This window comes from the organism of the source record quoted next, unplaced genomic scaffold (genome assembly GCF_019419815.1).
Source record: "Pyrus x bretschneideri cultivar Hongxiangsu unplaced genomic scaffold, Pyrus_bretschneideri_v1 Contig4, whole genome shotgun sequence".
Lineage (NCBI taxonomy): Eukaryota > Viridiplantae > Streptophyta > Magnoliopsida > Rosales > Rosaceae > Pyrus > Pyrus x bretschneideri.
This window is the reverse complement of record NW_025999723.1, coordinates 2,332,609-2,360,040: the sequence shown is the minus strand read 5'-3', so window position 1 is coordinate 2,360,040 and position 27,432 is coordinate 2,332,609. Positions and strand designations below refer to the sequence as shown.

The 27,432-nt window shown below is 37.2% G+C and overlaps 3 protein-coding genes across 4 annotated transcripts; 1 reads left to right on the top strand and 2 right to left on the bottom strand.

The window, feature by feature from the left end:
* Positions 1-3,546, top strand: LOC103934938 (cytochrome P450 714C2-like). The gene is made up of 4 exons (XM_048565103.1): positions 1-329; positions 452-681; positions 1,112-1,720; positions 2,728-3,546. The coding sequence occupies exons 1-4, from the start codon at positions 62-64 to the stop codon at positions 3,154-3,156; spliced, it is 1,536 nt and encodes a 511-aa protein (XP_048421060.1). The 5' UTR covers positions 1-61; the 3' UTR covers positions 3,157-3,546.
* Positions 3,547-6,106: 2,560 nt separating this feature from the next.
* LOC103934922 (tripeptidyl-peptidase 2) lies at positions 6,107-17,972 on the bottom strand. The gene is made up of 34 exons (XM_009344689.3): positions 17,487-17,972; positions 17,166-17,244; positions 17,005-17,078; positions 16,693-16,802; positions 16,497-16,577; positions 15,852-15,938; positions 15,634-15,776; positions 15,265-15,415; positions 15,060-15,182; positions 14,827-14,910; positions 14,526-14,713; positions 14,261-14,435; positions 14,032-14,153; positions 13,861-13,940; positions 13,429-13,487; positions 12,986-13,140; positions 12,228-12,406; positions 12,025-12,137; positions 11,784-11,954; positions 11,179-11,307; positions 10,970-11,070; positions 10,771-10,888; positions 10,545-10,624; positions 10,216-10,288; positions 9,976-10,061; positions 9,846-9,897; positions 9,635-9,769; positions 9,408-9,476; positions 8,867-8,959; positions 8,307-8,402; positions 7,872-7,970; positions 7,617-7,709; positions 6,966-7,157; positions 6,107-6,652 (listed from the first exon to the last, which is right to left on the bottom strand). The coding sequence occupies exons 1-34, from the start codon at positions 17,860-17,862 to the stop codon at positions 6,494-6,496; spliced, it is 4,125 nt and encodes a 1,374-aa protein (XP_009342964.2). The 5' UTR covers positions 17,863-17,972; the 3' UTR covers positions 6,107-6,493.
* A 1,832-nt stretch (positions 17,973-19,804) lies between these two features.
* On the bottom strand, positions 19,805-26,493 carry LOC103934921 (pectin acetylesterase 9). 2 transcript variants are annotated; one of them, XM_009344688.3, is made up of 13 exons: positions 26,197-26,492; positions 26,027-26,109; positions 24,357-24,486; positions 22,030-22,109; positions 21,778-21,864; positions 21,562-21,686; positions 21,409-21,469; positions 21,271-21,327; positions 21,090-21,167; positions 20,857-20,962; positions 20,584-20,732; positions 20,186-20,296; positions 19,805-19,996 (listed from the first exon to the last, which is right to left on the bottom strand). In XM_009344688.3, the coding sequence occupies exons 1-13, from the start codon at positions 26,330-26,332 to the stop codon at positions 19,970-19,972; spliced, it is 1,230 nt and encodes a 409-aa protein (XP_009342963.2). In that variant the 5' UTR covers positions 26,333-26,492; the 3' UTR covers positions 19,805-19,969. The 2 variants fall into 2 exon arrangements, with proteins under 2 accessions (XP_009342963.2, XP_009342962.2); XM_009344687.3 differs by lacking the exon at positions 19,805-19,996 and having other exon boundaries at positions 20,003-20,296; positions 26,197-26,493.
* Between the last annotated feature and the right edge of the window lie 939 nt (positions 26,494-27,432).

The following is a 27,432-nucleotide window of genomic DNA, read 5'->3' as shown; positions in this document are numbered from 1 at the left end:
ACTCACAACTCACAAAAATATAAGCCTGCATATTACTACGCACGTTAAGAAAGACAGAGAAATGGAGATCATCATTCGATTTTTCATCATCGCCATCGTCATGGCGCTGCTGTACGTCTTTTGCAGTTTAATATTTTCCTTGTGGGTTTTTCCAGCTCTTGCATATAGGAAGCTCAAGAAAAATGGGTTAGATGGTCCATCTCCAAGTTTTCCATTCGGAAATATCAGTGAGATGAAAAAGGAGAACATCAATGTTAAAAGCTCAAGTATCTCCCATGACATACACTCGACTCTCTTTCCCTTTTTTGCTCGCTGGCAAAATTCTTTCGGTACGTATACTCACACGCTTATGGGCCCCTTTGATAATCATCTCAGAACACTTTTGCACGTTCAAATATTCTTGTCAATAAAAGGTATAAAATGATTGATTTGTGTTTGTGTATATTTGCAGGAAAGATGTTCGTTTATTGGTTGGGGACGGAGCCATTTTTGTACATAGCAGATCCAGAGCTACTGAAAAAACTGTCTACGGAGGTGACAGCAAAAAACTGGGGGAAGCCTGCGGTGTTCCGACGCGATAGAGAAGCGATGTTCGGTAATGGCCTAGTCATGTCCGAAGGCGATGACTGGGCCCGTCACCGCCATGTTATCACTCCTGCTTTTAACCCAACAAACTTGAAGGTATACATCTCTCTCTCTCTCTCTCTCTCTCTCTCTCTCTCTCTCTCTCTCTCTCTCTCTCTCTCTCTATATATATATATATATATATATATATATATCTCTCTCTCTCTCTCTATATATATATATATATATATATATATATATATCAAACAGAGAGTATCAAAATAAAGTACTTAATATATTTTTTTCATTATAAATTAATGACGATCAAGCTCTTACTAACTCAGGTTAATAAGAATAGGTATGGTGTATTTTTTAACTAGAATGTGTAATTCATAAACAAACCGGAAATAAGCAAGTATTATGTTCCACAAAAATAATATAAACCTTAATTAGTGAAGCACATTTGTTCTTCTAGTGCTTTAACTTTAACTTCTTTTTTTTATCAAACCCACTAAATTATATTTCACATTCAATCAATGGTATACAGGCAATGGCGAGCTTAATGGTGGAGACCACCAACAAAATGCTAGACAATTGGACGACCCTCGTAGATTCCGGCACTCAAGAATTTGATATCGAAAGAGAAATCACAGCAACCGCCGGAGAGATCATCGCCAAAACCAGCTTTGGCATCAGCTACCAAAGTGGCCGGCTAGTGTTCGAAAAACTAAGAGCCTTGCAAACGACACTATTCAAAACGATCCGTTTCGTGGGAGTTCCTTTCGGGAAAATGATGCACCCTAAGAAAGCCCTAGAGGCCAGAAAACTTGGGCAAGAAATTAACCAATTGTTCTTGTCACTAATTGACGAAAGACGCAAAATGATCACAGGGTCGGGGCCGCAGAACGACCTGCTTGGCTCGTTGCTTAAACAGAGTGAACATGGAGGGTTCACAAAGTCCTTAACTACAAAAGAAGTTGTGGATGAGTGCAAGACATTCTTCTTTGGAGGTCATGAGACAACTGCATTGGCAATCACATGGACAATGTTGCTCCTGGCCACCCACCAGGATTGGCAAGATCAGTTGAGAGAGGAGATTAGGGAAGTGGTCGGAGACAAAGAAATTGACGTGAATATGCTTTCTGGACTAAAGAAGGTAAACCTTTTTTTCCCCCTTTTTTCTTTTATTCAATAAGACACGTTATTTGAACTCCGTAAGATTGTACAATCACACATAAAAGATTGTTCATAATTTAAATGTGAACTTCAAGAATGCTTCTTTAATAAAAGACACGCTCCATAAACACTATCATGGGACAAACTAGTATACCCTTTTTTTTCTTTTTATACGTCACACATTTGTCTCGTCATATTATATCATGCATGTTATAAACTTATATATATCTGGTGCATCAGAATTTCTATAAAGATAAAGTCTAACGCTTATAATTCTATAAATATAGAACCAATGCATGGTTATGAAACTACGTGGACCAAATACCTAATAGCTTGGTCCTTAAATGTTGGTCCTGTAGAGATTTTTTCAGCATGTCCGAAATACAATCACATAAGTCATATGTAATTATACTAGTGGAGGGACACTTAAAAAAACTTTTTTCTACTAATATAATAACATATGACGTGACATCCCATAATTAATTTGGTTTATGAAGAGATTTTTCAATATGTTGAGAACACAACTCGCTACTAAGTATCATAATACAAGTGGTTAGATATACTTAAAGAAAAAAATTCAATCATTTGTATAAGAAACTTGATGTACCAAGCGGTTTTCTCGTCATATTGAAAAAAATCTCCTGTCTGAGCAAATATGCAACCCTAAAATCCTAAAATAAAAGAAGAAGAAAAAAAAGGTCAGACATATTTGGTCAAATGATCAGCGGTCAAACAACAGAGTGATACATTTCCACGCTCTTTGGCACGTGAGAAAGGTGCTCATGATATTCCCATTGCATCCTTTTTGCTCGATCGGAATACAATAACACGTCACTGTCACATATAATAACAGAGCAACAATTTTTTGTATGTGTGTGGATGCCACCTGGCAATACCCCAGTGGCTTCACCGTCCAATCAGTAATCAAGCATCTTAAGTTTTTAATAATGATTAGGGAACTAATAGACTCTGAATTTAATCGTGCAGATGGGATGGGTGATGAACGAAGTCTTGCGGCTATACCCTTCAGCACCAAATGCACAAAGGCAAGCCAAAGCCGACATTCAAGTGAACAACGACCTGTCGATTCCGAGTGGAACAAACATGTGGATTGACATCGTCGGCATGCACCATGACCCGGCCCTGTGGGGCGACGACGTCAATGAGTTCAAGCCGGAGAGGTTCAAGGACAACATCCACGGAGGGTGCAAGCACAAGATGGGGTACTTGCCTTTTGGGTTTGGAGGGAGAATGTGCATCGGTAGAAACTTGACTTTCTTGGAGTACAAGATAGTTCTAACCCTAATTCTATCTAGGTTTTCGTTTACCATCTCTCCAACATACTGCCATTCCCCTTCTATTGTCCTATCTCTGAGACCTTCCGACGGCCTGCCTCTAGTACTCCAACCCCTCTAGACACCTGGGCCCCACGTTTTTATCACTCCTAATTGCTATTGTATCTGGTATGTAGGAGCCCTAACCTTTTCCCCTCGCCCTTTTTTTGGTTTTTTTACCCCAACTTAGGACGAGTTTTATGTACGACAGTCCGCAAGCAGCTTTCTGGGTCACGGCCTGGTTATTACGCTATTATAGGGGGCCGGGTTTGGTGTGTGTAACCGCACCATCACGTGTCCTTAGACTATTTCTTAGAGTTTCTCCCTTCGCCTTAGGGTTATTCAATAAGTTTTTATTCGTTAATAATTGTTTTCAAGTGGCATTTCATTGTAAGCTATATTGAGTATTTGGAAATTAGTGGCATTGATATACTGAATAAAAGCAAAGGAAACAAATACCATTACATTTCAACGAGCAAAGAATACGACCGAACCGGTCTTTAATTTGTAGTCCTTCTTTCAGTGCAAAATATGTTACAAGTCTCAAGGGGACGACTCTTTTAGGACCCGAGGGTTTTATGTCACTATGAAGCCAGAAGATGAGTATAATCACAAGCATTACATATCCACGAGGTAGCGAGAAACGATCATTTTAATGCCATACAAACTATCCCTTAAGACTAGCTCACTCAATAACAGGGTTTAGCAAATTTGATTGTGATATTGCTATTCATATTAATCTGATCTCTGAGAACTAAAATGGAGTAACTCTAAAAAAGAGGTAAACTCGGTGGAAAGCGAACATGCATCCATTGCCTCTCATGTGTCGCCAAATGTTGCCAACTAATCTCATCGAGCAAGGAAATTAATCTTCAGGTCGTAGAACTTCTTCTTGGGAGGCTCCCCATCACCTTGGAAGACAGTATAGTGAATTCTCGATCAGCTTTTATAAGTATGGAGAAACGATCTCAGATTAAAAGGTACGTATATTAGGAAGTACGCATATCTCATATTATATGGCACTTATTTAACGTGAGTTGTGGTCTGATGTTGATTAATTAGTAGTCTACACTTTTTGTTTTAGAGTTAAAAATTCTCTCTTCTGGTTCATGCAGCTGCAAGATCAAATTGAAGACGGAGCTGAAGTAAAACCTTAAGTTCCATTACAATCGCGTATATGACACCAAATTTGAGTCTCAATCTTATTTGATCGATGTAAACAAGGTACTTTTGAGCGCTGTTTTTTTGTTTGAGTATGAAATTCTGTTACAACAGGGAAGTTAAGGATGCATTTTCGTCATACTAATTATCATGTAAACACGTTTAATTATTGGACGTTGCATTGTTTACTGCCATGGACGTTAGGACGTTAACACTGGAAAGCTGCATTAGGCATAAGTCAATTTTCTACTACATTAACAAAGATGTTTCGACCTTAGACATGACAACATCATATAAGGTTTTCATAGCTGACTTGAGCAATTGACAGACTACTAATTACTCAGATAAGAACGACACATAAAATATATTGCTCTAATCGAGCAACCTGGCTAATTCCTTCTTCACAAGACCCTTAGCCTGCTTTCTTGACAGGCCAATCTTTCCCAGGTCAGCAAGCTGAAAAAAAAAAATAAAACAAAAAGAAGCGGTTAGACGAAACTTTGGATTGAACTGAAAATACAGATAATTGGGGCACCTAAGAATTTTTATTTGAATTGAACTGACATGCAAATACATGAGTATTTGTATGGTTTTGTGTTTGAACTTTGGACTGTTTTCTAATCATGACGTAGACAATCATTGCTTTATCTGACAAAGTCTTGCAAACGAAATCTCTCCTCATAAATTTGAAATTCAAGGGTGGAGTTATTTTTATTTGTTTATCTGTAACTTTACGCCTTTACGGTTTCTGATATGGCTTCGACTCAACGAGGATGACTGCCCATTTCTTTCTTCTATGGCTTCGACTCCTGTGGTACAAAATGACTTGGTTTTTGTACCCGTGGTACCTCCACTTTTGCTGCCCGCTGTTTCTGATGGCCACCCAGAGTTGGCAACTATCACCCACGTTGCACTCTGCGCAGCCCGTGCCTCCTGCTGATGGGACTACACCAGAGACTGATGAGAAAGCTCTGCAGGGCTGTTATCTTGGGGTAAGAATGCTTGCTGGAAGATGTGACCAACGAAGCTTAATGATACTCGGAGCACCAAAGAATTTTTGTTTGAATTCATTTTTTTTTTTCTTCAGATGCATGGGCATTTGCATGGTTTTGTGTTTGGACTTTGGACTGTTTTCTCAAGCGTGACGCAACCAATCATTGCTTTATCTGAGAAAGCCTTCCAAACGAAATTTCTCCTGATTTCAAAATTAATCTTATATGGAGACTCTTTCTATTCACTTTTGGTGTTGCTCCACTTAATTCACTTTTGTAATGCAAAAGCAAGAAATTGATGGTAATCCTGAACTTTGAGAGTCTGATATGAAGAGAGGGCAGCAAGGACAGATAGATGAGCGGTGGAGACGAGAGAGAGGGCAGCGAGGAGGGAGAGATGAGTGGGGGATGGGACGTTTGAGAGTCTAAGACTCTGAGTCTGGCGAAGAGATTGAAAATTTAGGGTTTTTATTTTATTTTTTTTTTTTTAATTTTACATATATTAAATTAAATGGGTAAATAAATACTCGTTATAACCGTAGATAATACCCATAACCGCCCATTTAAATTTCACGGATAAAATTTGACGGATAAACAGTTATACTCATAACCGTTTGTTCGTCTAAACAGTTACCCATAACCGTAACCGTGAACTTTAAATGAACGGCTAACCGCAATTACCCAAACGTATGAGTATTTTGCCCATCCATGGTCAGGTTTAAAAAGTTCAATTTTTGCTCGATGTTAGAAACCTCAATCAAATGAAAAACATTTTTCCCTCTCGTTTTATATTGTATGACACTCGAGTTATATTGAACTAAAAAAATGAAGTCATTGATTTGCCCGAGAGGCCACAGTTACCGCAAGCAAACACATTAATGACGAGAAACGCATTTTTATTATGTTACTAATACTTGTACTTGCTCTGCAAACAAAACGAATAACATTACAGTTCAAAGAGCAAAGGATACAACCGAACTGGTCTTTAACTTGCAGTCCTTCCTTCAGTGCAAAATAGGTTATAGGTCCCAAGGGGATGACTCCTTTAGGACCCGCGAGTTTTATTTCACTATGAAGAAAGAAGACGAGTATAATCACAAACATTACATATCGACGAGTGAGTGATAAACGATCGTATAAATGTCATACAAACTGTCCTTGAAGCAGTCGAAAGACTCGCTAACTCAGTAACAGGGTCTAGCACATTTTATTGTGATATTATTATTTCACGATTGTTTGATCTCGGAGAATTGAAATGGAGTACCTCTAAAAAAGAGGTAAACTGGGTGGAAAGCGAACGTGCATCCATTGCCTCTCATGTGTCGCCAAATGTTGCCAACCGATCTCATCGAGCAAGGAAATCTTCAGGTCGTAGAACTTCTTCTTGGGAGGCTCTCCATCGTCTTGAATTACGTCATTCAGAACCTGCACTCATAAATATGATCAGCTTAGACCGAGAGAATATTTCCAAGCAAATACAAACCTTGCAACTACAAATGACTAGAGGACCAGATTGTATGTTTCTACCGCGTTCCTTACTTCTTTTCCGGTTTTGCTGGCTTGGAACTTATTACATTAACTTGTTTATTGTGCTGACATAAAATTAGAACTACTCAAGCAGTTCAATCAAAAAGCGTACCAGAAAGTGCGAATGATACTGATCCTATGAGATTATACATGGAATTAGGTGAGATGCAGTTTGTTTTTCCAAAGCTTAAGCTGGGAAAGAGAAAAATACCTTCAGTGCGGTTCCATGCCTTCCAGCACGTTTCTCACGTAGTACTGAGAGAGTTCCGTATTTGGAGGACTTGACTTCAACCCATTTTTGAAGTTCTTTAAAGTTGTTTTCAAACAAATCTGAGCCTGGTTTTGAAAGATCTTCAATCTTCTCTCCCCCTTCTGCAACTTCAGCCTCTGCAGGCTTATCACCCTGCAACAATAATTGGTAAGCTTGGGCTCCATTTAATTGTTAAAGACACATAAATGAAAATTCGGAGATAAAATGCATAAGAACGTCACCAAAAAATGGGCATAAGAAACAAATTGACCGTATAAGGAAAAAAAACAGTATAGTGAGTTCCCGCTCAGCATTCATAGGTATGGGGAAATGATCTCAGATATGAAAATACGTATATGCATATCCGCATGGCAATCGTAGAAGCTTTTCTATGAGAAATGGAAGAAAATAAAAAGTTCCTCACAAGTTTTTAAGCTCAACATCCTAGAAAGAAGTAAGCTTTACATAACCAAACATATAACCATCTGAGGTTGACCAACTCAAGTAAAATCTGGCCGTGTAACTTTCACATACTTTATACCAAACTTTAAAAACAGAAGATTAACCTTAGATGACTATGAAAGTACTTCGAAAGAAATTAACTATTCCAACCTGCAAAGATTCAATCTCTGCTAGTGCCAGTCCTTTCTGGTACAATGCCTCTGCTAATTGATCACGGGTTGTCTCCATCTTCTTTTTAATTTTCTATGACAAGAATCAGTAATATTTATTATTAACCTATAGATAAACTTATGAAAAAATGCTGGTTAGATTTGTTGATTCTCTGAAATAATTTTGGCAGCTCTTCGCAATGGTTTCAAGAAAGACAGAATAAAAACAAGAAGTATGCTTTAACAAATAACACACCTCTGCCTCTTCATCATCGGGATCACTTCTTAGTGCAAAAAATTTTGCCAGCTCATCTCTGTCAACACTGTCAACCACCTCATTTGCTGCATCAATAACCTGCAAAGCAAAGCACGTGATAAATGTTATTAAATCACTGCATAAACAAACCCCGCACCTTGAGCTTAGAAAGGTTGTATACACCTACTATCTATACAAACTCGAATCGGTTCATCATGTACTGAAAAATGATGAAGATGGGTTATTCAGCATGGAGATCCATTGCTCATGAACAATTACCCTAAACCCAAAACATGTGGCGAGGTAATCACGTGGCAACAAACCCCACAACTTCTAGAAGTGGAACATGAATTATATTTCTTCACTTGCAAGTTGCAAGTGAATAAAAATTTACAAAACTACATCATTCTTGGTCATATGGTTGTACTATGCTACCTCTTTTTCATGGGAGATTTTGTCCTTGTCATTGTTCCGAGAAAGTACAGCTTCCAATATCTTGGCAAGCAATGGGGTGTATTTAGGATATTCAGACTGAAAAGAGAAACATAAGGTACATGCAACATGTGAGCCATAGATGCTATAAAAACCTAAAGCATAATATAATAATCTCAATAGCTTGCCTCAACAGACTTAATAAGCAGATGCTCAATTTGAAACCAAATATAATTGTTACATACATATCTATACATGCACTGACTAGAAGTACAAATTAACAGGTCAAAATTTATAGTTCTGGAACAGATTTAAATTAAGCTCAAATGTGAGTGTCGTGTCCATGTGTAACATATGCAAAGTTAATGACATGTCACTCAGAAGTCAGAGCCCCACTAACCACGTTGAATGAAACAAACTCAATGTAAGAACCCTACCATATCGACAATGCCGGAAACTGAGATCAAATAAAACTTCCTTTACATGTCATCAAATGACCTAAAATAGTTAATTCATGATCATAGACACCTAAATCATTTCATCTATAGCATATGAGCTCTAACCTTGAGAGAAGACGATAATTTATTCCACTCCATGCATTCTTCCTCAGTACCTTGCTTCAGGCTTGCAAGAACTTTAATCTTTGCATCCCGTACCTGATTCACAAAGTACAAACAACAAGGATCAGTATATCAGGTATAAAGATTTGTGAACCTCAGAATCTGACAGGAAGACAAGGAGCTTTTATAATAAAGCGCCAACGTAAAGAATAGTATGAGGACTCATTAGACAAATCTGTTACCACTTTGAAAAGCTGTAAATAAGGGTAACTGAATGCATATGCTCAGTTCTAGAAGTGCTACAGAAATATTAGGTTTCTCAGCTTGGTATGAGCCACTTGAAATTAAAAAAATCTATTAGTTAAGTCAGTGAATTTTACTACAAATCTCCACCCAAGGGTCGGATACAGGTGGGAATGAGTAGCATTCTTTCAAACTTTTCCAATTTCAAAATCATAAGTTACCAACCAGTTTTACCTAAAGTAACCCCTGTAAAGATCTGATGCATCCAGAACAGATGAAGAAACAAATGTGTCTTACATACCTCTTCTTCTAACCGCTCAGAAACAGGCTTGGTGGAAGTAGAAGAACCTTTTCCTTTTTCCTCGTCCAGCTATAATTGTAACGAGAACTTTTTATTATGTACACATGTTTTTGTCAGCTAAATAACTAATGAAAATGGTAGATCAAACCAAAGCTCAAGTCAAATGTTCAGTCACATGAGGACAAATATGATGTTGTCTTAGGAAACTAAGGATTATATATAAAAACCTTATTTGGTGGCACTATATAAGAAATTTGATAAGACACGGGGTTCTTAAGCGGATTTTTCCGCTCTCCCTTATCAACATATGATAGCTTCCCATACGAGATGGCTCCAAGTAATACAGATCCTTGTGGAGAAAACTGCAAAACATATCACTAGAATTAAAATCTTTAGTGCTTACATCAAATTAAAAATAAACAAAGAACAGAAAAATACCTTTAGAAGCTTGTCTTTGGATGGTGGACCTAAATAGAATGCTTCCTTTTTCCTACCAAAGATCAAGAAGTTAAATAACATTGCAAAATGATATCATTAAACCACAAGAACAAATTATTCAGCCGCATACCCTGGAACTAATACCGAGGACTTAAAACTACTGTTTCCCATCAAAGGGCCATCAGGTTGGGAGAAGAAGCTCAATCGGATTACATCCTGGTTTGAAAAGAAATCAGAACATTTAATAAGTAATGAAACATAGACGCATTATCCAGGTGTATACATATTACAGATGTCTTCTACAATTTTGATTAAAACTTAAAACAGAGTTATGTTAAGAAAAGCACATCACTGTATAGAATAACTCTACCTTCTCTTCCAAATTTCTCTCGATGAACAACACCAGCTGCTTCAGTTTTTCCAAGTATTGCACATTGTCATGTCTAAGGTTGAAACACCTCATATTAGATGATGTGAATAGCAGCAACGTTTGTTAATCTAGTGGAAAATTGACTTATGCCTAATGCAGCTTTCCAGTGTTATATTCATATTAAGATGATTTCACATTTAAAAATTAACTTCAATGAACTTAAAAGGGAAACTGAAAGATAACTTGTGGTAATAAATTAAGTCCTAATTGCAGGTAAATAAAAGCATGCACAGGCATGCTGGTTTGCTGTCTCAAAAAGAGGACTATACCTTAGATATAGCCGTAAATTGTACTCTCCCTTGGGCAGTTTTGATTTACTCGGATAGGTGTCTCCCATTGCGTATATACGCTATGATCAGAAAGGGAAGAAAGTAAGAAACTCTAATGAAAGGAGGTCACTAAGGATTTCTCTAAGGACTTCAATGAACTTAACTTCCCTGTTATAACAATCAATTTCAAAATTTCATATTCAACTATGACAAAAAACAACGCTACCTTGTTTGCATCAGAGATCATATAAAATTGTGACTCAAATTTGGTGTCATATACGCGATTGTTAAGTAACGGAACTTGAGGCTTTACTTCAGCTCCGTCTTCCAATTTGATCTTGTAGCTGCATGAACCAGAATGGTATTTATTACTGTAAAACACAAAATGCAGACTACTAATCAGTAAACATCAGACCATAACTCACGTTAAAGTAAGTGCCATAATACGTTTTTCTGAGGGTAGTTTGTCACGATCTGTTGAGAGAGAACAAAGTTTAGACTCAACCGGCCGGTATGGAATTCGTATCTGCAAATTGATCTCAAGGGGAAAAGAAAATATTAGAACACAAGGGTACCAAGCAATTAATATATACATGTACGACTATCATCATCTATTATGGGGGAGCAACTTCACCTTATTTAGAATAGCAACCGGTGCAAGTGTCTCAGAAGCCAGTAGAGCTTCAGCTTCAATTCTGGTCGGCCCTTCACTTCCATCAAGTACTACTTCATCTTTATTAATGTTAATTCCATGAAATACAATCTGAAAAAGTTATACAAACCCCATCTGTAAGGCTTTCTAATGAAGTTCATTATAAGATATTTCCTGCCTTTTTTGTCGCTTAAGAAACCGCATTACTGACGAAAAAACTAAAATTAAGTTGTTATTCAAGGTTTTATGGTTATATTAAAGAGAGTAATAAAAGAAGAGATTTTCAAAGAATGATGAAAATTCAGTTGAAGAACTAGAACAAAAGTCTATGGGTTGGGTGAAAATGCAGTTTCTCTCAACTCATATAATATTAATAAAAAGCATAACTGGAAATCTGAAAATATAAGACGTTACGTAGAAATCAAATGCGGTACAACATCAGAATAATAGGGAAATCTAGAAAGTTAACCACAAAGCAAATTCATGGCATCATCAGTAAATGTAAAAGGCTAAAAGATTTTGGTTAGTAAACAATTAAAGTATTGCAATTTTACTAGATATCCCAAGTCTAGATCTTAACAGCATACCTCAAAATCCACAATAGTTGTTTCATGGCTTCCTATGCCACTCAACCAAAATTGAGCAATAGCTAATTCCATTGTTTGGCCACCCACAACAGGAAATGAAAAGCTTTTGGCACCAGGAGAAGAGAATGTTACAACACTCTCCCATTTAAGAGGCCTTTGCAGGGGACATAGCTGGACATTGCAAGCATGTTAATGCAGATTTAGACCATCTGATATAAGTTTTAATTACTGCAAGCTGTACCTGAACAGAGTCAACAAAAAATCTTCTTGTTGTATCAAATCCTGATGTTTGCATAGTTGCTTCAACCCATGTAGCACCAAGAGGTACTTCTATAAATCTCCTTTCTATGTGGCCTAACATCAAGAAGAGAAATTTCCACCATGAAAGAATAGTACAATATGATCCATACCATCCACTAAAAACACAAGTAACACTGCTCATACCTGGCAAAAATGACATCCTAGAGAATGACAACAGTGGAGGTCGACTTATCACAGCTATAGGCTTTGTTATGGTAACAGGGATTCTGAATAGAGGGCCACGCCATGGTGCTTTGCAATCAACACCATAGAGTTCGAAATAGTGCAGACCTTCACTAAGCTTAGTGGGATCCACTACTATGCTGAAAAGAACCAAAAAGGAACTTGTAAGTGATGATGAATAAGCTGACGCTCAACTTGTCCAGAATCTCAAGACAGCACAAAAAAACATTTATAAAGTATTGTACAAGCAGCTCATGCACATGCGGCTTTGTTCCATGTGCATGCACATTTTGATGCATATGTGTTCCAATGATGGAAACTTACACCAAAATAAAGCTCAAGACCCTGCCCATTCACTCTGTTTTGGGGACTAGTCCACAAGCAATTGGCTGTGCCATCATTTGAGAGCAGGTAGCTCCACAAGCATATGCACTCACAGGAAACTATGTTCTATATTCCAAGCCAAATATAAAAGTATGACAACACACAAATATGCGCATGCAATGCAACAGCTAATTCAGGCATTCTTTTACTGATACAGCGACCACACGTGAGAATTAGCATAGCAGAAGATCAAGTTCGTTAATTTCACACATGAAGAAAACTAGGGGAAGTCTTAAAAGAAAAGAAAAAAACAAAAAACCAGTAACAAGTAAATTATAGCATACATGTGGACAAATTAATATGAAAAAAGGCACATTTAAGTTGTGCAAACTAACTTGAAGCTACGCCCATTATGAGTAAGAAGGAGAAAATCAGGAGCCCTCAAAACTGCCTTGTCACTGGAATGTAGCTCAATACACTCTTCAAAAGGAACCAAATCTTCCAAATTGCTAGCACCTTCATGAAAATTCGGTTCAACTTGCACTGTCCACTGTTAGAAACACCACATCAGCTATGATAGAACTGGTAGATGCTATGAAAGTGGAAACAGAGACGAAAGAAATGTTTCCAAAGTTGTTCTTACAAGTTTAAATAAAAAGAAAGTAAATTTATAATAGGAGGGACACAAGTTGAAATCAAAAGAAAGTTCATAAACATATACATAAAACTTGACTTTGAGTTCAAGATAGCATCATGAAAGAACTAATTCATAACCTCAGATTGATAACATTCTACACAAAGAAATTTGCTGCCTCTCAGGTGTAATAAATAATCTCACCTCAGTTGATTGTTGGAAAGCACTAGCCTCCCGTAAGTAGATTCCTCGCGATGTAGGAGCTGTCATCAAATCACACAACAAAGTAAGTTCGGAGCATCAACGTAACCTAAAATCAAAAGAACGATTCACAAGCATGGAACTATTACCAAAACCTAATAACTAGTTCATTTTAAAGTGAAACCTGACTATAAAAATGAAGATCCATGATATCGGACTTAATACTAACATGCAGAAGGCCATCAACAAATCTAACAAGAGTTTGACAAATTTAGCCTTTTCTATACGAGACATGTTTAACAATTTTAAAATAGAAGAAGAGAATTTTGGAGAATATTATCCTATCATGCAAGATAATAAGAATTGCTGTAAATGAAGCCAAACAATTCTGTGCTTTTCAATGAAGAGTGAGGGCAGTGGGAGCATGGAACTTACTTGTTTTACCAGACTGATTTATCTGTATCTGATACCAAACACATGGTACATCCCGGCACTGCCTTAGATATTCATGTGCCCTGAAAATCAGTAAACAAGCAAGATATATATCAAAATTATATGCATAGATCTATAGTAGAAGAGAGTGCAAGCTTAGATCAAAAGTCTAACTTGTCAACTTGCATAAGCCCTTGTCCAGTTGATAGTTTATCTTCAGGAAAACTGCCTATAGGAACAGATGTATTTTCAAGAGCCTTCCTTACACTGTATGGACTCACAGGAATACCCTCAGCCTGCAGAAAACAATAGATTTAAGAAGTTACACCAGAAAATACATATTTGTACCAACAATGTGAAAAGAGCAGACAACAAGATTACTAATGCAACAAAACACAAGTACCTTCAATGCACTAACGAGCAGTGCAATTCCCCCACAAGCAGATGGAGATGACATTGATGTTCCATTCATGAGCATGCGTTGCTGAAGAGTCCATGTAGGAACAGGAGCAACAGCTGCACCAGGAGCACTTATACAGACACCAAGAGCTCCATCACTGGTTGGCCCACGACTAGACCTGCCATGGAACCAAAAGATTAACTTAAAGGAAGCCGAAAAAGGGAACTTGTGTTTAAAATTGATAGTCATAAGAAGAAAGTTAATATACCAAGTGTACTCAAGCCCTTCGCCCGGAGCTTCAACTACACAATGAGCACCAGCAGCCATTGCAGGAGAGACATATGCACCAACTCCTATAATGCTTGATGTGGTACCACCAGGTGCTCCAACAGTGCTCAATGCTGGCCCACTATTGCCAGCACTACTCACAAATATTAGATGGTGCTTGTTCACAGCCTAGTTTTAGCACCGCGTAGAATATAACATGTGTGAGAGCATGAAAGATAAAAGGAAAGGGAAAAAAAAGTAAGCAGTTATCTTAGACAGAGTTGCCAATTTAGAAATAATACTTCATCAACAAGGTCAACAAAACGCCCATAGTCTGGCAGCAGTGTAGGTTCTCCATAACTCATGTTGATCAAATCACATTTATGCTGCACAAACATTGTAAAAGCCATCATTATAATCATCTATACAAGGCAGTGGAGTACTAGTATCACAATGCTGAATCCTAAACAAGACTTGGGCAAACTAAAATTGTTGATTATCAGAAATATTAGAAAATAATAGAATTTAAAAGCACCTCCACAGCAGCAATCAAGGCTCGAGTCAAGCCAGTTCCAGTCTCCATTGAACCTAAACGCGAGTCTCCAATCTTACAAGATATTATTTGTGCTCCAGGTGCAACTCCATTCAACAGGGGTTCCTAAGAACACCACATGTATCATAAGTATATTATCCTAGCTTGAAAAAAAGTGCAGTAAATGTTTAAGCCTGCATAATAGTACCTTCGGGTGGAAAGCAGTAGCAATACCAGCAACATGAGTGCCATGTGGAGAGCTATCTGTCACAATACTAAGGATATTCCCTTCATCGTATACATTAGCAACAAATGTACAGGCATCTAATTTGCTAAAAACACCATATTTTCGTTCTATCCTGTAAAAAAGTTTATACAAGTAATTAACTATAAATTCTATAGAATCAATCCATTATCATGGCCACTGTACTGGAAACTAAAACAACAAAGACAAATAAGTTTGCAACTCGGAATCAGATGAATAATGTGGTCTCGAGAAAATTAGGATATTTTATTACAATAAGTTTCTTTGTCTCAACTTTCTAACAAAACTTCCAATAAACCAACGCAACCATACCTATAATTAGTTAGGGGCACAAAGTTTGCAAGTTTTCCACAATCTGGGTTATCCTCAAGAGTTTGTGTGTCAAGGGCAACCCTCCATACTTCTCCATCATGCCATACAACGGCATCTATGACAGGACCTTTGTCATCATAGCTCTAGAAGACAAAAAATACCATTAAGACTTGCATAGGAATTAAATTTTTTTAAATAAATATATATTTTTCACTCACATCAGCTTGATTTTGTAGGTAATCAACTCTATTTTGCAGGTCTTCCCTAGCTCTTTTCAAGTTAACGTCATCCACTCTACTGTGTTTCTGAAAATGGTAACATAGTAACTTACATATTTAGGAGCAACATAATCCAAGCATATTGCAGGAGACTACTTCTGCTAATACTGTATTTTGAGGGAAGCAGATGGAAAGCTTTGCACAGAATTGATGAGATTATGGTGAATTATGTCAGAGACGCTTTCCAACGTTAACGGATGTACATTTCGAATGACAGACTGATAGCAGTTGAATCCATCCCTTTCTATACAGGTACAGTATTACAATGAACTTATTTGAACAAGAAGGTATAAAAACTAATAGACTCGGAAGCCATTTCCCAGTGAAAAGAAAACCATTTACATCCAAAATAAGCTAATCCTCAGAATAGTAAAAGTGCATAATGTGCAACCCAGGTAGACAATAATGCCAAAGAGGAAGTGAATATTAAGCTTATTTGCAATTGAAAAAAATAACAGTTTTCATTTAATTAACACTTTCAGTTGAGTTTAAGGTATGCTTACAACCAAATTAACAACACAGGATGGAGTACATAAGTAATATTTGCTCCCAGTAAAGAAATTAAGAAGCAGCATATTCAAAAACCTGATCAAATTCTTGAAGATGTTTAACAGCCTTGGCAATTTCTTCTTGGTTTTGTTCATCCCATTTCTTCCTTCTTTCTTTCTATCAGTGAAAACATAAAAGCAAAAGAGGGAAAATTTGTCCATTATTATCTGAAGTGATGATAGAGACTACAAATAAAATTTGAATCAACTAATCAATGGGTCATAACGCTTACCTTCAAGCGAGAAGTCAATGTATCGGTAAATAGCTCATATACCAACTTATAGCCCACATGCCATTCACCAGAAGGATTTTTCCATGAAGAGTCGACAAACAGAGATGCTCCTGTATTAAACTTTGCATTAAAACCCAAGCACGGCATTTTTAAAACAGAGGTTAACTTACAATTAGATATCTTGTTTATGCTAAAGATGGCTCTAAAAATTCCGGTCAACCAAAAGTATCTCAAGGAAGATGCAGGAATTCTAAACGATAATAAAAAGAGAAGTACATACATGCATACACACAAATAGATCAAAAAACTAACCTGAAGCTCCACGAATACAGCCGTTTTCATCGGCCTTGACTACCTTCGAAGTATCAACATCGCCACTCCCGGTGCTGATAAAAACAGGAGTTATCAGATTAAATCAAAGGTTCTAGTAATACCAATTCAATGCTCAAATAAATTAGTTTAATTACAGTTACCAATCAAGAACATCTAGGACTTTCGGCTTTCCATCAGATGTAACTTGTAATCCAGAAGCAGCTGGATCCACTCCAGAATCTGATTCAAAGTTTCAGTTCAACAGCTTAATTTCCTCAGCTCAGAAAATCAATCCGATACTCGATAAACTAATTTTCTTAATCACGCCTAATCACAGCTATAATCACACGTTTTGTTTCATATTAGAGGAATCAAACATAACATATACGTTTAGAATTAGAGCAAATCTCCTTCCTACAATTTTCTTTCTTCGTTTTGTTTTCTCCCAAACAGAAATTAAGCGATTGAAGTGATTAAGTTACCGAAGACAGCGATAAGGGCGCCGCGGCCGTCGTAGTTGGGATGCGCATCGATGAATCGATCGACGCCAATTTCTTTCTTCGGCATAAGGGAGGCCAAGAACGTGGACTCGTTGAGCTTGAAATTGGTCAGAGCACCATTACCGTCGCCACCGCCTCCGCCAGCACCGCCGATTGCAGAGCAAGGCATTGCCCAGACCCCACCACCACTGCAACTTCTGCTCCTGCTATTGCCACTGCCACTCCAGTCTCTCTCTCTCGGTCTTCTCGCTTTGCTTAGCTTTTTGTGTCTAATGATGAGTGAGAAAAATGGCGAGTGATATGAAGGTCGTGACGAGGGCAAATGCGGCAATTTGAACAGAACCACTGGGTTTTGCATCGTTTTATTCTAATTCTTAAAATCGATGAAGAAGGGTGGTTTGGTAATTTCGCACTGCTGGCCGGTGGTGATGTGCCGGTGGAATGCGGGGGTATGGAGACGGCTGGTAGAAGTTTTCTCTACCTTTTCTTGGATTAGAAGATTTTGTTGGATGGGGAACGGGTGGCGAGGTTATCGTGTGCGTGAAATTACTTGATTGGCCCTTGCATGGATTGCCAATGATGGACGGGAGCTTCCCGTTTGTGTATGTGAAATACCGACGAGGCCCTCGAAGTAAACTATACTCAAGGAATCCGGTGAAATTAATTTTCTACTAAAAAAGTAATTTTGAAGTAAGGAGAACCTGATAATTTTGACGTAAGGGAGGACGGACAAAAGATACCATTGATAGATGCTTTGAAGTTGATGAAGCACGAGAAATTAGGAGTGTGCAGCTGGAAAGTGATTCTCTCCGGATCCGTTCCTCTTAATTTACGTTTGAAGATACGAATTATTAAAATTTAATTCAACGGTTAAAGTTTAATAATTTTTAAAGTGGGTTATTATAACTTTTAACGTGAATTTTTGTTTGTGACCGTTAGATCAAATTTCAATTATCTGGATCTCTAGACTTAGTGGATTAGGAGGAAGAGATCCGAAGAGGATCTCTTTCCATGTGCCGCTAAGCAAGTTTGGGTTGAAGATAAAGGATCGTTTGAATGTACTTTTAAAATGACTGAAAACGTTTTTAGAGAAAATATTTTTGGATTCCAAAATCACTTAAATGCTTTATGCAAAAAACATAAATTATGTTCTTTTTTCAATAAGCATTTAAGTAATTTTCCAAGATGTACTTGCATCTTTCTAAAGATTAGTTCTAAGAATATTTTCACTAAAAACACTTTCAATTATTTTAAAAGAACATTCATACAATACAAGTTCTAAATTAATGTGGCCCAATAGGATACAAGTTCTAAATTAATGTGGCCCAATAGGAAGAAAGGAATTTATTCCATCAAGTCTGGTTACAAAGTAGCGCAGGATCTTAGTCGCAATGGGGAGTTAGGGAGGAAAGGTAATAACGAATCGAATAAAGTGTGGTCCATTATCTTGGAATATTGATGTTCACCGGAAGTTGCGCCACTTTGTGATGCTGTAAGAATGTGTGGGCAGTTAGGGCAAATCATTGGCGAAAAGGAATACGACTTGACACATCTTGTCGTAACTATGGTGTTACGGAAGCGTCCTAGTGTCATATGTTTTTTCAATGCATGTATGCAAAGGTATTTTGGTTTGAGAGTCTAATCCAGCTTGATTATAATTTGGTGCTAGTTTGGTCGAGTTTGGCTGAGTTGGCCTTTTATGTTTTGTTAAAGTTTTTTTTATTAAGGTCTTCTTGAATGTTATCTCGAATATCCTCATTAATATTAGTGTTAATTCTTAAAATAATAACGAAATCGCTATCTTTTCGTCTTAAAAAAATGTTTTGGGATCAAGGACTTGTAATTTATACCAAATGGCAAGTTATTGAGTTTTAAAAGTTATATGTGTAAACAAATAAAAAAAATTATTATGTTTCAGTGTATAACATAGTCGATGGACAGAGAGTTGAATAAACGGTCAATGATCTAACCCTAAAAAATAATGAGGCGTAAGAAGGAGAGTTTCCTTGAAATTGAGTAGGATACACAAAGAACTATTTGTATTCGTGACTAATTGGAGAGAATCAAACATTGAAACTATCCTAATTCTAACCAGATACTCCATTAAGGGTGATTTTCTTTGGGCTTCAATTTTAAAAGGCCTGTTTACTTAGCAATAAGAATTTTGGGTCAGATATTGTTCAAACCCGATAAGAATCTTGGGTCAGATAATGTTGAACTGGAAGTCAATTTTTTTCCATAGAAAAAAGGGATTGAAAATAACAGGAACACTCAACATTCCACAGGCATCCATTTGAACAAAAATAAAAATAAATGAATTTCTAATTTATTGATGAATTAAATCGAATTGCAATAAAAGAATACATGCTTTTGTTTGTTTTTTTTCCTATTTTCTACTAAGCTATATGCCGTATCACTTTGTGTACTTGTATTCCTGCCTCTCCTTGAAAATGTTGGCCTAGTTATTAGCTTTTTGTATCTTCTAAAGCGGCCTGTAATAATTTTTTTAAGGTCAGTTCAATGGAATTAATGAAAAACAAAAATACGGAAAAGTCTTGAGTGCAATATACATGTCAGTAACTTTCCAATCACGCGAAGAAAGATACTAACAAGAGATATATCCCGATTGTATATAAGAATCTCTCCACAATTACTCCCCGAAAATCACACAAGACTGGTACCTGAGCTGATGGGATGAGGTTATGGCAAGTAGTGTCACAAGGATATGGGCAGTCAATTTCCTTTGTTACCCTTCTGCTGAAGTACCAGTCACCCACTGCTCCTGCAATTGTCTGTAAAAACACCTTATTAGTCCACAACCTTTACCCAAATCTTCTTACTTTCTTAGCATATGAAATGAGAGAGGATCCCGTCAGATCCTTCAATCACATCCGTTTATCATACATCGTACAGTCAGTTTTTGTTAGGAATTGTTTATATTCAATTTTAAATAAAAAAATTTACAATAATTTTTAACCGCACGATATACGATGAACGGTGTGATTGGAGGATCCGAGGATCCTCCTGGATATGAAATTACATGGATTTCCTTAAACTATAGCAATATTAACAATATTACCTTATTATGTACCCTTGGAGAATCATCACCAAACCATGTGTCCTGAGACTCACTTTGGCAATGAGCAAAACATGAATTGAGGAAAATCCCTCCGCTTCTCGAATATTTGTAGAACAGTCCCATTGCAACGATCATATCGCGCCTGTATTCTGACAATTGAAGAAAGGAAAAAAAAAAAAAAAAACGAGGATTCAGATGACGCGCGTTCATAATCTTGTTGGTTAATGAAAATCATGCAACTGGAAGGAACGACAAAGGAAAGAATTGAAGAACCTTGCAATGTATTTAACTGTTCAGGGTTGCACGCTGCCGGATTCAATTTGCAACGGTTCCAATGTCCGTGCGGATCTGCTGAGGCCGGCACCAATATGTGATGGAACTGTGGACATTACAAGGTCTATTGATTAAGAAGGACTAATTACGTGCATCACGCGACAAGAGATGCAGGGAGAAAAAGGGTATGAAAGACGTTGCAGCTAGGTTTACGCCTACTCAATAGTTCGTACCTGGTAAACATCATAGGCTGAGTTCAATATGAAGAAAGGTGTTGTGATGAACTTCAATGCATACTGTGGAAAGAAACACTGCATCAAAGGCAAGACAAATGTTAAAATAACATGTGATTACAAACCAAAGACATGCATTAATCGGCTAAGAGTTCAGGGATGGATGCTACGAAAATCTTACCAGCTCGGGATAAATGGAATTCTTCGTGCAGTTCTCGTCCAGATTCTTCTCTACTCCCTGCCATCCATAGACTTATAAGAACATGCGAAATATATAATCGAGAAAAATTTGGTTTGTTTCAGCATTAGAACATGTTACCTGTAGAGTCACAAGATCTTTTACGAAATACCTCATGGTGTGGTTCAAAGTTATATCTCGTCTGCAACAAAATGCGACACCGAAATTTCAAGATATACACATTAATTAACTGACATTTACTTTGGAGTTGGAAAATGAACGTAATGAACTTACTCATCGAGAAAGAATCCGGCGTCACTCAAGCATTTCACACTGGTATTGCTTGGTAAGTAGTTAGTGAAGCTGTTACAGTGCAAAAACGATGCTAAACCCCCAGCAGAACAACCTGATAGCAAAGCCTAGAAAACAAATGGAATGCAATGAGTAGTTGAATTGGAATGTCTAAGCTCGCATCGAAAATGTCTACGCAATTTCTTTGATCCGCGTTACCTTACGTGCTTGTCCTAAACCTTTCGGCAGAAGATCAAGGATGATTGCTTCCCAAATCTTTTGCCCTCTAAAATAGAGCAATGATGTCTGCCACATTCATTTCACACGCGCATTACATGCAAAGAAATGATCGGTTAATTAAGTATATAACGTTGAATTTTACAGCAGGGGCGACATTGATATGAAAATATTGTTGATAAAAGTGTGAAGGTTAAGAATGTAGGAAGGAAATATTTGTTTAGAGAGAAATACCCCATTATTAACTACTGCATCTCCAGCAAATGAAGCTCCATCACAATATCTAAGCTTCACTCGGTTCCAGTTGTAAAAATCTGGTTCAATATTAGAACATAACGGTTAAATTTAAGAATATAACAATATCCCAAATGATTTGAGTGCATGATTTTCACCGAAAACGTTTTCAATCATTTTAAAAGCATTTATAAACGAGCTCTAAATAATTATGTTAGCCAATAAAAGCTATCAAATAATTCACATATCAAGCTTACATATTCGCTCCGCACTTGGCATGTAGATGCAGACCAATAAGAAAGAGAGACAAACATGTAGGTTTAGGCTTTTAGCCCACTATTGCACCGTGCAAACCAACAAATGAGTAGGAAAGAAGAATCAAACTCAACACCATTCAAAAAAAGACTCACAACCACTAGTCTAAAGCTTAGAGGTTGTTTGATAGCCATTTCGTTTTAAAAAAAATTGAAATCTTGTTTGGTAACTACTTGCAGTTTTCAGTTTGCTAATTGAAATTGAAAGTAGTTACCAAATAAGATTTCAGTTTGTAGTTTTCAAAAAAGTGAAAAGTGAAAACTAAATTTGAAAACGAAATAGTTATCAAATGACCCTTTAAGTTTTCAAATAATAGGCCAACAATATGTATCAAACTTACACCTTTCTCATGTAGAAATCAGTTAAACCCATAGGAAAAGAGAGACAATCGTATAGGTGTGACCACAATACAGACCAGCCAATATTTAAAAAAACGAGCCCTAAGGGGTGCCTAGGCGGCTTTGGAGGTGGGCCGGTGATGAAAACGCCTCTACCCAACGGGAGTAGGCCTAAGCTCACCTAGACGTGGTCGAGGCATGCATAGGCGACTGAGGTGGACCTAATGCGTTCAACTGGGCTTTTTTTTATCCTCTAAAAAAAACTGCCCAAGTTCAAGTTCACCTAGCCTATATGACATACCCTCCAAGTTCAAGTTCAACCATACTACATGACATACCTCCAAGTTCAAGTTCAACCATACTACATGACATGCCTCCAAGTTCAACTAGACTATATGGCATACCCTTCAGCTAGACTATATATTAATAATTTTAGGTTGTGAGGCTATCGCCTAAGCGGGCTTATCCGTGAAACGCCTTGGCTTCACGTTTGCTTTTTAAAACATTGAGACCAACAAAGAAATAAAGAACGTAAATCAAACTCAATTCCGTGCTCAAAGAAGGCACACAACTACTAACCCTGAAAACTTAAGTTGTCAGATAACGAGTCAACAACGTATACAATGCTACAAATTGCAAATTGAACGTATTGGAAGATAAGATAGATTAAGTGGTTGAAACTATGCCATCAAGGACTGGACTAAGAGGTCAACATCTTTGAGTTACTGTAGTTTTGCCTACCCAAGTAGATTCAGAACTTTCAACTGGACGACCAACAGCAAGAAAAAATGACAAAAATGGAAAGGCTGGACCTGGAAGGATGGTCAGCTAGATGAAGCTCCCACTCTGAGAAAATAGCTGTCATCTCTATTTTTTTCACGTGAAGGGACAACAGAAAATGCAAAGGAAACATGGACTGTCCGCCATGCACAACTTCCCACTAGATCACAAGACCCACATTCTTCAAATGCATGATTAACAAAAGTGCTAATCTTTTCTTTTCTTATGATTAAAGATCTAAGTAATTCAACAGCATTTGGAATTAGTCGTAAATTATGAAATCGTTAAATGCAGAGAAACAAATCTCTCTTAGCTGTATGTCAAAACATATAGACCTAAATTATGAAAGCAAAGTATGGGCTAAAGCATGCGGAAATGTGATGGCATGTATGGACCACAAGATTGACTCGTATGAGTAAATGGAAGGAAATTTCGGCAAGGTTGTGTGACTATAGAATGAGATTTACTTTGGATATTTGTGTCCAGAGTTTGAGAGATCCAGATTAAGAAAGAGAGATATTCAGAGCGTTCAAAATTTTGTGAAGTGAACCAGTAAGATGACTAATGGGGTCACATGATTGAGTGATCTGAATTTTTCAATATGTAGGCTCTGAACACAGAGATCTGAAGTGGATCTCAATGCTTTGACTATGACATCTCTTGTATTAAGTGTCTCGGTGAGATCACTAGATATGAGTTAAACTTGGAGAAACTTAAGTTAAGTTGTTCTATTATGACAATTTCACACTAAGTAAGACTAACGTGTAGTAGAATGAAACTAAAATATAAAAGTCTTGTGCTTTCGTGAAATGCGTCTTTTGTGATTATGGACATTCATACCCAGGTTTTTGTCAAGTTAAATAAATGACTACGTATTGCAGATGATTTAATTACCTGGATTAAGAGATGCATTATTGCTGAGGATTCCAGAAAAGACTTCCCACTTGGTCATATAACGTGTTGATCCTCTTCGCGTGCTGGCTCTGTCAGAGCATGATTTTACATCATTGCACCACCCTCCACCCTAATTCAATTAATCAAACGGCTATGATTTAACATCATGATTTATGATTACGAATGCAAAACTTAAAGCTTGATCATAAAGTTTCCCCTTTGGAATTGGAACCCCACACACCAACTTACCTAACTGGTTTAAAATTGATCAACATTGCGTAGTTCACAAGTGAACACAAATGTCACAAAGTAGAGGCCCCAACGAAGAGAGATTTCAGGAACACGATCCGATAGATTAAGTGTAATAATACAAATAATTATAAAATTAAAAAAAAAATTACACTTAATATATCGGATCGTGTTTTCGACACACTTTATAATAAGTAGTGCAGAAGAAAGAATCGAACTGAATACACTCTTAATTAATTAATTACTAATCTCAACTCAATAACTTTAATTTTGTATTAGATTTTCATAAAAAATAAAAAATAAAAAAAAGTCATGACTGCGATCTGTTCCCGAATTGGCAAACCGGACAAAATCAATTGTTGCTTTCAGCCAATTAGATGATGCCACGACAGCAGTGCGGCTGGGCCGAAGCCGCCCACGGTAATAATGCAAATTTGTATATAGTAACGGGCACAAGACACAAGACAAAGTAAAAAACAACGGTGTCGTATTGGTTTGGTTTCCCAATTGTACTCGGAATCGGAAGTCCAAGCACAAGTGGAAGTCACGGGTGACTCTGGTGAGTCACGACTTGTGGACAAAAGTCAATTGATTTAAAAGTAACTACTTACTTTGCGATGTAGTATAACAGTATCTTAAGTCGATTATTCTTAATTGTATTTATTAACTTTAACTATTACGAGATGCTTTAAATATTACGAGATGCTAACCACGGTGTGTTATTTGCTTGAGAAGATATTATAGTGACAATTTATAACATGCATCCATGCAATAACTAGACTTTAACTTTTAATTACTGTAGCATTATTTCAATTTGATTATTAAACGTATTAACTTTAAATATCATTAGACGTTAACCATTATAAAGTATTGACTCGAGGTTAGGGGTGGATGGACATTGAGACTAAGGTGATCCCAGACAGCCGGACCACCCGAAGTTTAGTAATATATATGTAAAGGCCTTCCAAATATTTATTATGAGTTCCTTTTTACCTACTAAGTGCTTAATGTAATGCATATTAGGCATATCTCAATAGGTTATGTCGACAACACTCCGATGAATTTTCTTTATATCACTCATCAGATTACTTCGGTATATGTCGATATGTGCACAATATGATTAGCAGACGACAAGAAGCTCATCAAATGCTTGACAAAATACTTTAGTAAATAAACTGAATTTTTTATTTGCACTCCATCTAAAATACTTTTTTTTAACATGACTCCTAATGTTCGAATCCTGATCCCCTTAAGATAATGTTATAATTGACAATTATTCTTAAGATGCATCCGTCAAATAACTAGACATGTGGCGAGATGCAACTGAATAGAAAGAAAGCACTTTTGCCTCGCGGACAGGCTTTTATATTTTCAAAATAATTATAAAAAAAAAAAAAGAAAAAAAAAAAGAAGAGAATTACCTCAAACTGCAAAAGCCAGTTTCTTGCTCCGGCCCCGAATCCTCTGTGCAGATGATACGCAGGCAAACTCCCATCCAAGCAAACTAAATAAATAAACAAACAGAAAACCATTTTTAATCTTTCTTTTATTACATAATTACAAGTTGTTGAGTTAATGAGAAGAAACTTACAAGCTCCGAGAGCGGAACCGCGTTGGACAATGGTCATCTTCACCGTGAGGCGCCGCTCCTCGGCGTACATGCGCCGAGGAACGCACGCTAGCAGAGCAGTCGTGATGGCGACCAGGACGGCATTGACATGCATCATCGTCTTCTTTATACGCTTTCTCTTCTCTAACGTCGATCTTTCACAGCCATACGTGAAACTCACTGTATGTAATGACTAGCTTTCTTGTGCAGATTTGTTACCAAAAAGAGAGAAGAAAATCGAGGCTTGAAGGAGATGGAGGTGTTTGTCGTGTTAATGGTGGAGCCGTGGAGGTGGTGGGTTTTATAAGCCGATGGAGGAGGATGATGGGTGGTGGAGGTGGTGGCCCTGGTGGGTCACAATTCTCAAGTTGGATTGGGTTTGTGGGCCCCACCCGCCCGACTTATTTGTATGATGGGCCCTACTGGTTATATGCATTATGGTTTCGACCGTGGATGGTCAACCCAAAACCCAATTAAGAACGGTGAGATTGTGGGTTGGTTGTAAATGGGGTCTTAATCTTTGGGTTGGTTAGAGGTAAGTTAGGTGATTAACCACTTTGAATTTTGGGGGCCAATACGTGGTTTTCAAGTTTGCATGCCAGAATTTGCGGTCAAAGTTGATTACAACATAGTTTACTTCTGCATTCGATTCAAGTTCGAGTCTCGTTATTTATAGTTGGCATCCAATAATTATTTGATCTAAGTAAAACTATGTTCCTACTCTATTGAACTTGTTACAAGGGATGGTTCAAAATTCCAATTTTTATCCTTGTCCTTATTGAAAAGATAAACAAAGTATTGATAATCACTTAAAATTGACACGAGGAAAACCACGTTGATATTATTGATTACATGACATATTTTTATTGTGAGTTAAAAAGTTAAGTTGTATGCATGTGGTTCAGTATCCTAGTAGATAGCAGGTTGTTGGGTTTTCACTCGTGCATCTCGGGTTCGAAACTCTTTCCTTCCCCTCTTCTTCTAAATTAGTGTGATAGTTTCCAATTCTCTCCACTTTCCTATGATAGTAATATAAAAAAAACAAAAAAAGTTTAAATGGATAAATTTGGGAACACATGAATAATTTCCATAATCTATTGGGTCCTCTTGTTTGGGTTGCTACTTGCAAGGCTGTTATATCTAAGTTTCTAAGACGATAGATCTATCATCTATCAAGCCTCAATTATCATAATTAATGAAGACTTGACATGCGATTTG

Excerpts from the sequence above, each read along its gene's own strand:
- LOC103934938 (XM_048565103.1), top strand. The coding sequence starts at position 62 with ATGGAGATCATCATTCGATTTTTCATCATCGCCATCGTCATGGCGCTG. Across the intron at positions 330-451 it reads TCGCTGGCAAAATTCTTTCG|GAAAGATGTTCGTTTATTGG; the intron begins GTACGTATACTC and ends GTATATTTGCAG. Across the intron at positions 1,721-2,727 it reads TGCTTTCTGGACTAAAGAAG|ATGGGATGGGTGATGAACGA; the intron begins GTAAACCTTTTT and ends TTAATCGTGCAG.
- LOC103934922 (XM_009344689.3), bottom strand. The coding sequence starts at position 17,862 with ATGCAAAACCCAGTGGTTCTGTTCAAATTGCCGCATTTGCCCTCGTCA. Across the intron at positions 15,777-15,851 it reads ACCTACAAAATCAAGCTGAT|AGCTATGATGACAAAGGTCC; the intron begins GTGAGTGAAAAA and ends TTTGTCTTCTAG. Across the intron at positions 15,183-15,264 it reads CTACTGCTTTCCACCCGAAG|GAACCCCTGTTGAATGGAGT; the intron begins GTACTATTATGC and ends TGGTGTTCTTAG.
- LOC103934921 (XM_009344687.3), bottom strand. The coding sequence starts at position 26,332 with ATGATGCATGTCAATGCCGTCCTGGTCGCCATCACGACTGCTCTGCTA. Across the intron at positions 26,110-26,196 it reads CGGTTCCGCTCTCGGAGCTT|TTTGCTTGGATGGGAGTTTG; the intron begins GTAAGTTTCTTC and ends TTATTTATTTAG. Across the intron at positions 22,110-24,356 it reads TAATGCATCTCTTAATCCAG|ATTTTTACAACTGGAACCGA; the intron begins GTAATTAAATCA and ends ATATTGAACCAG.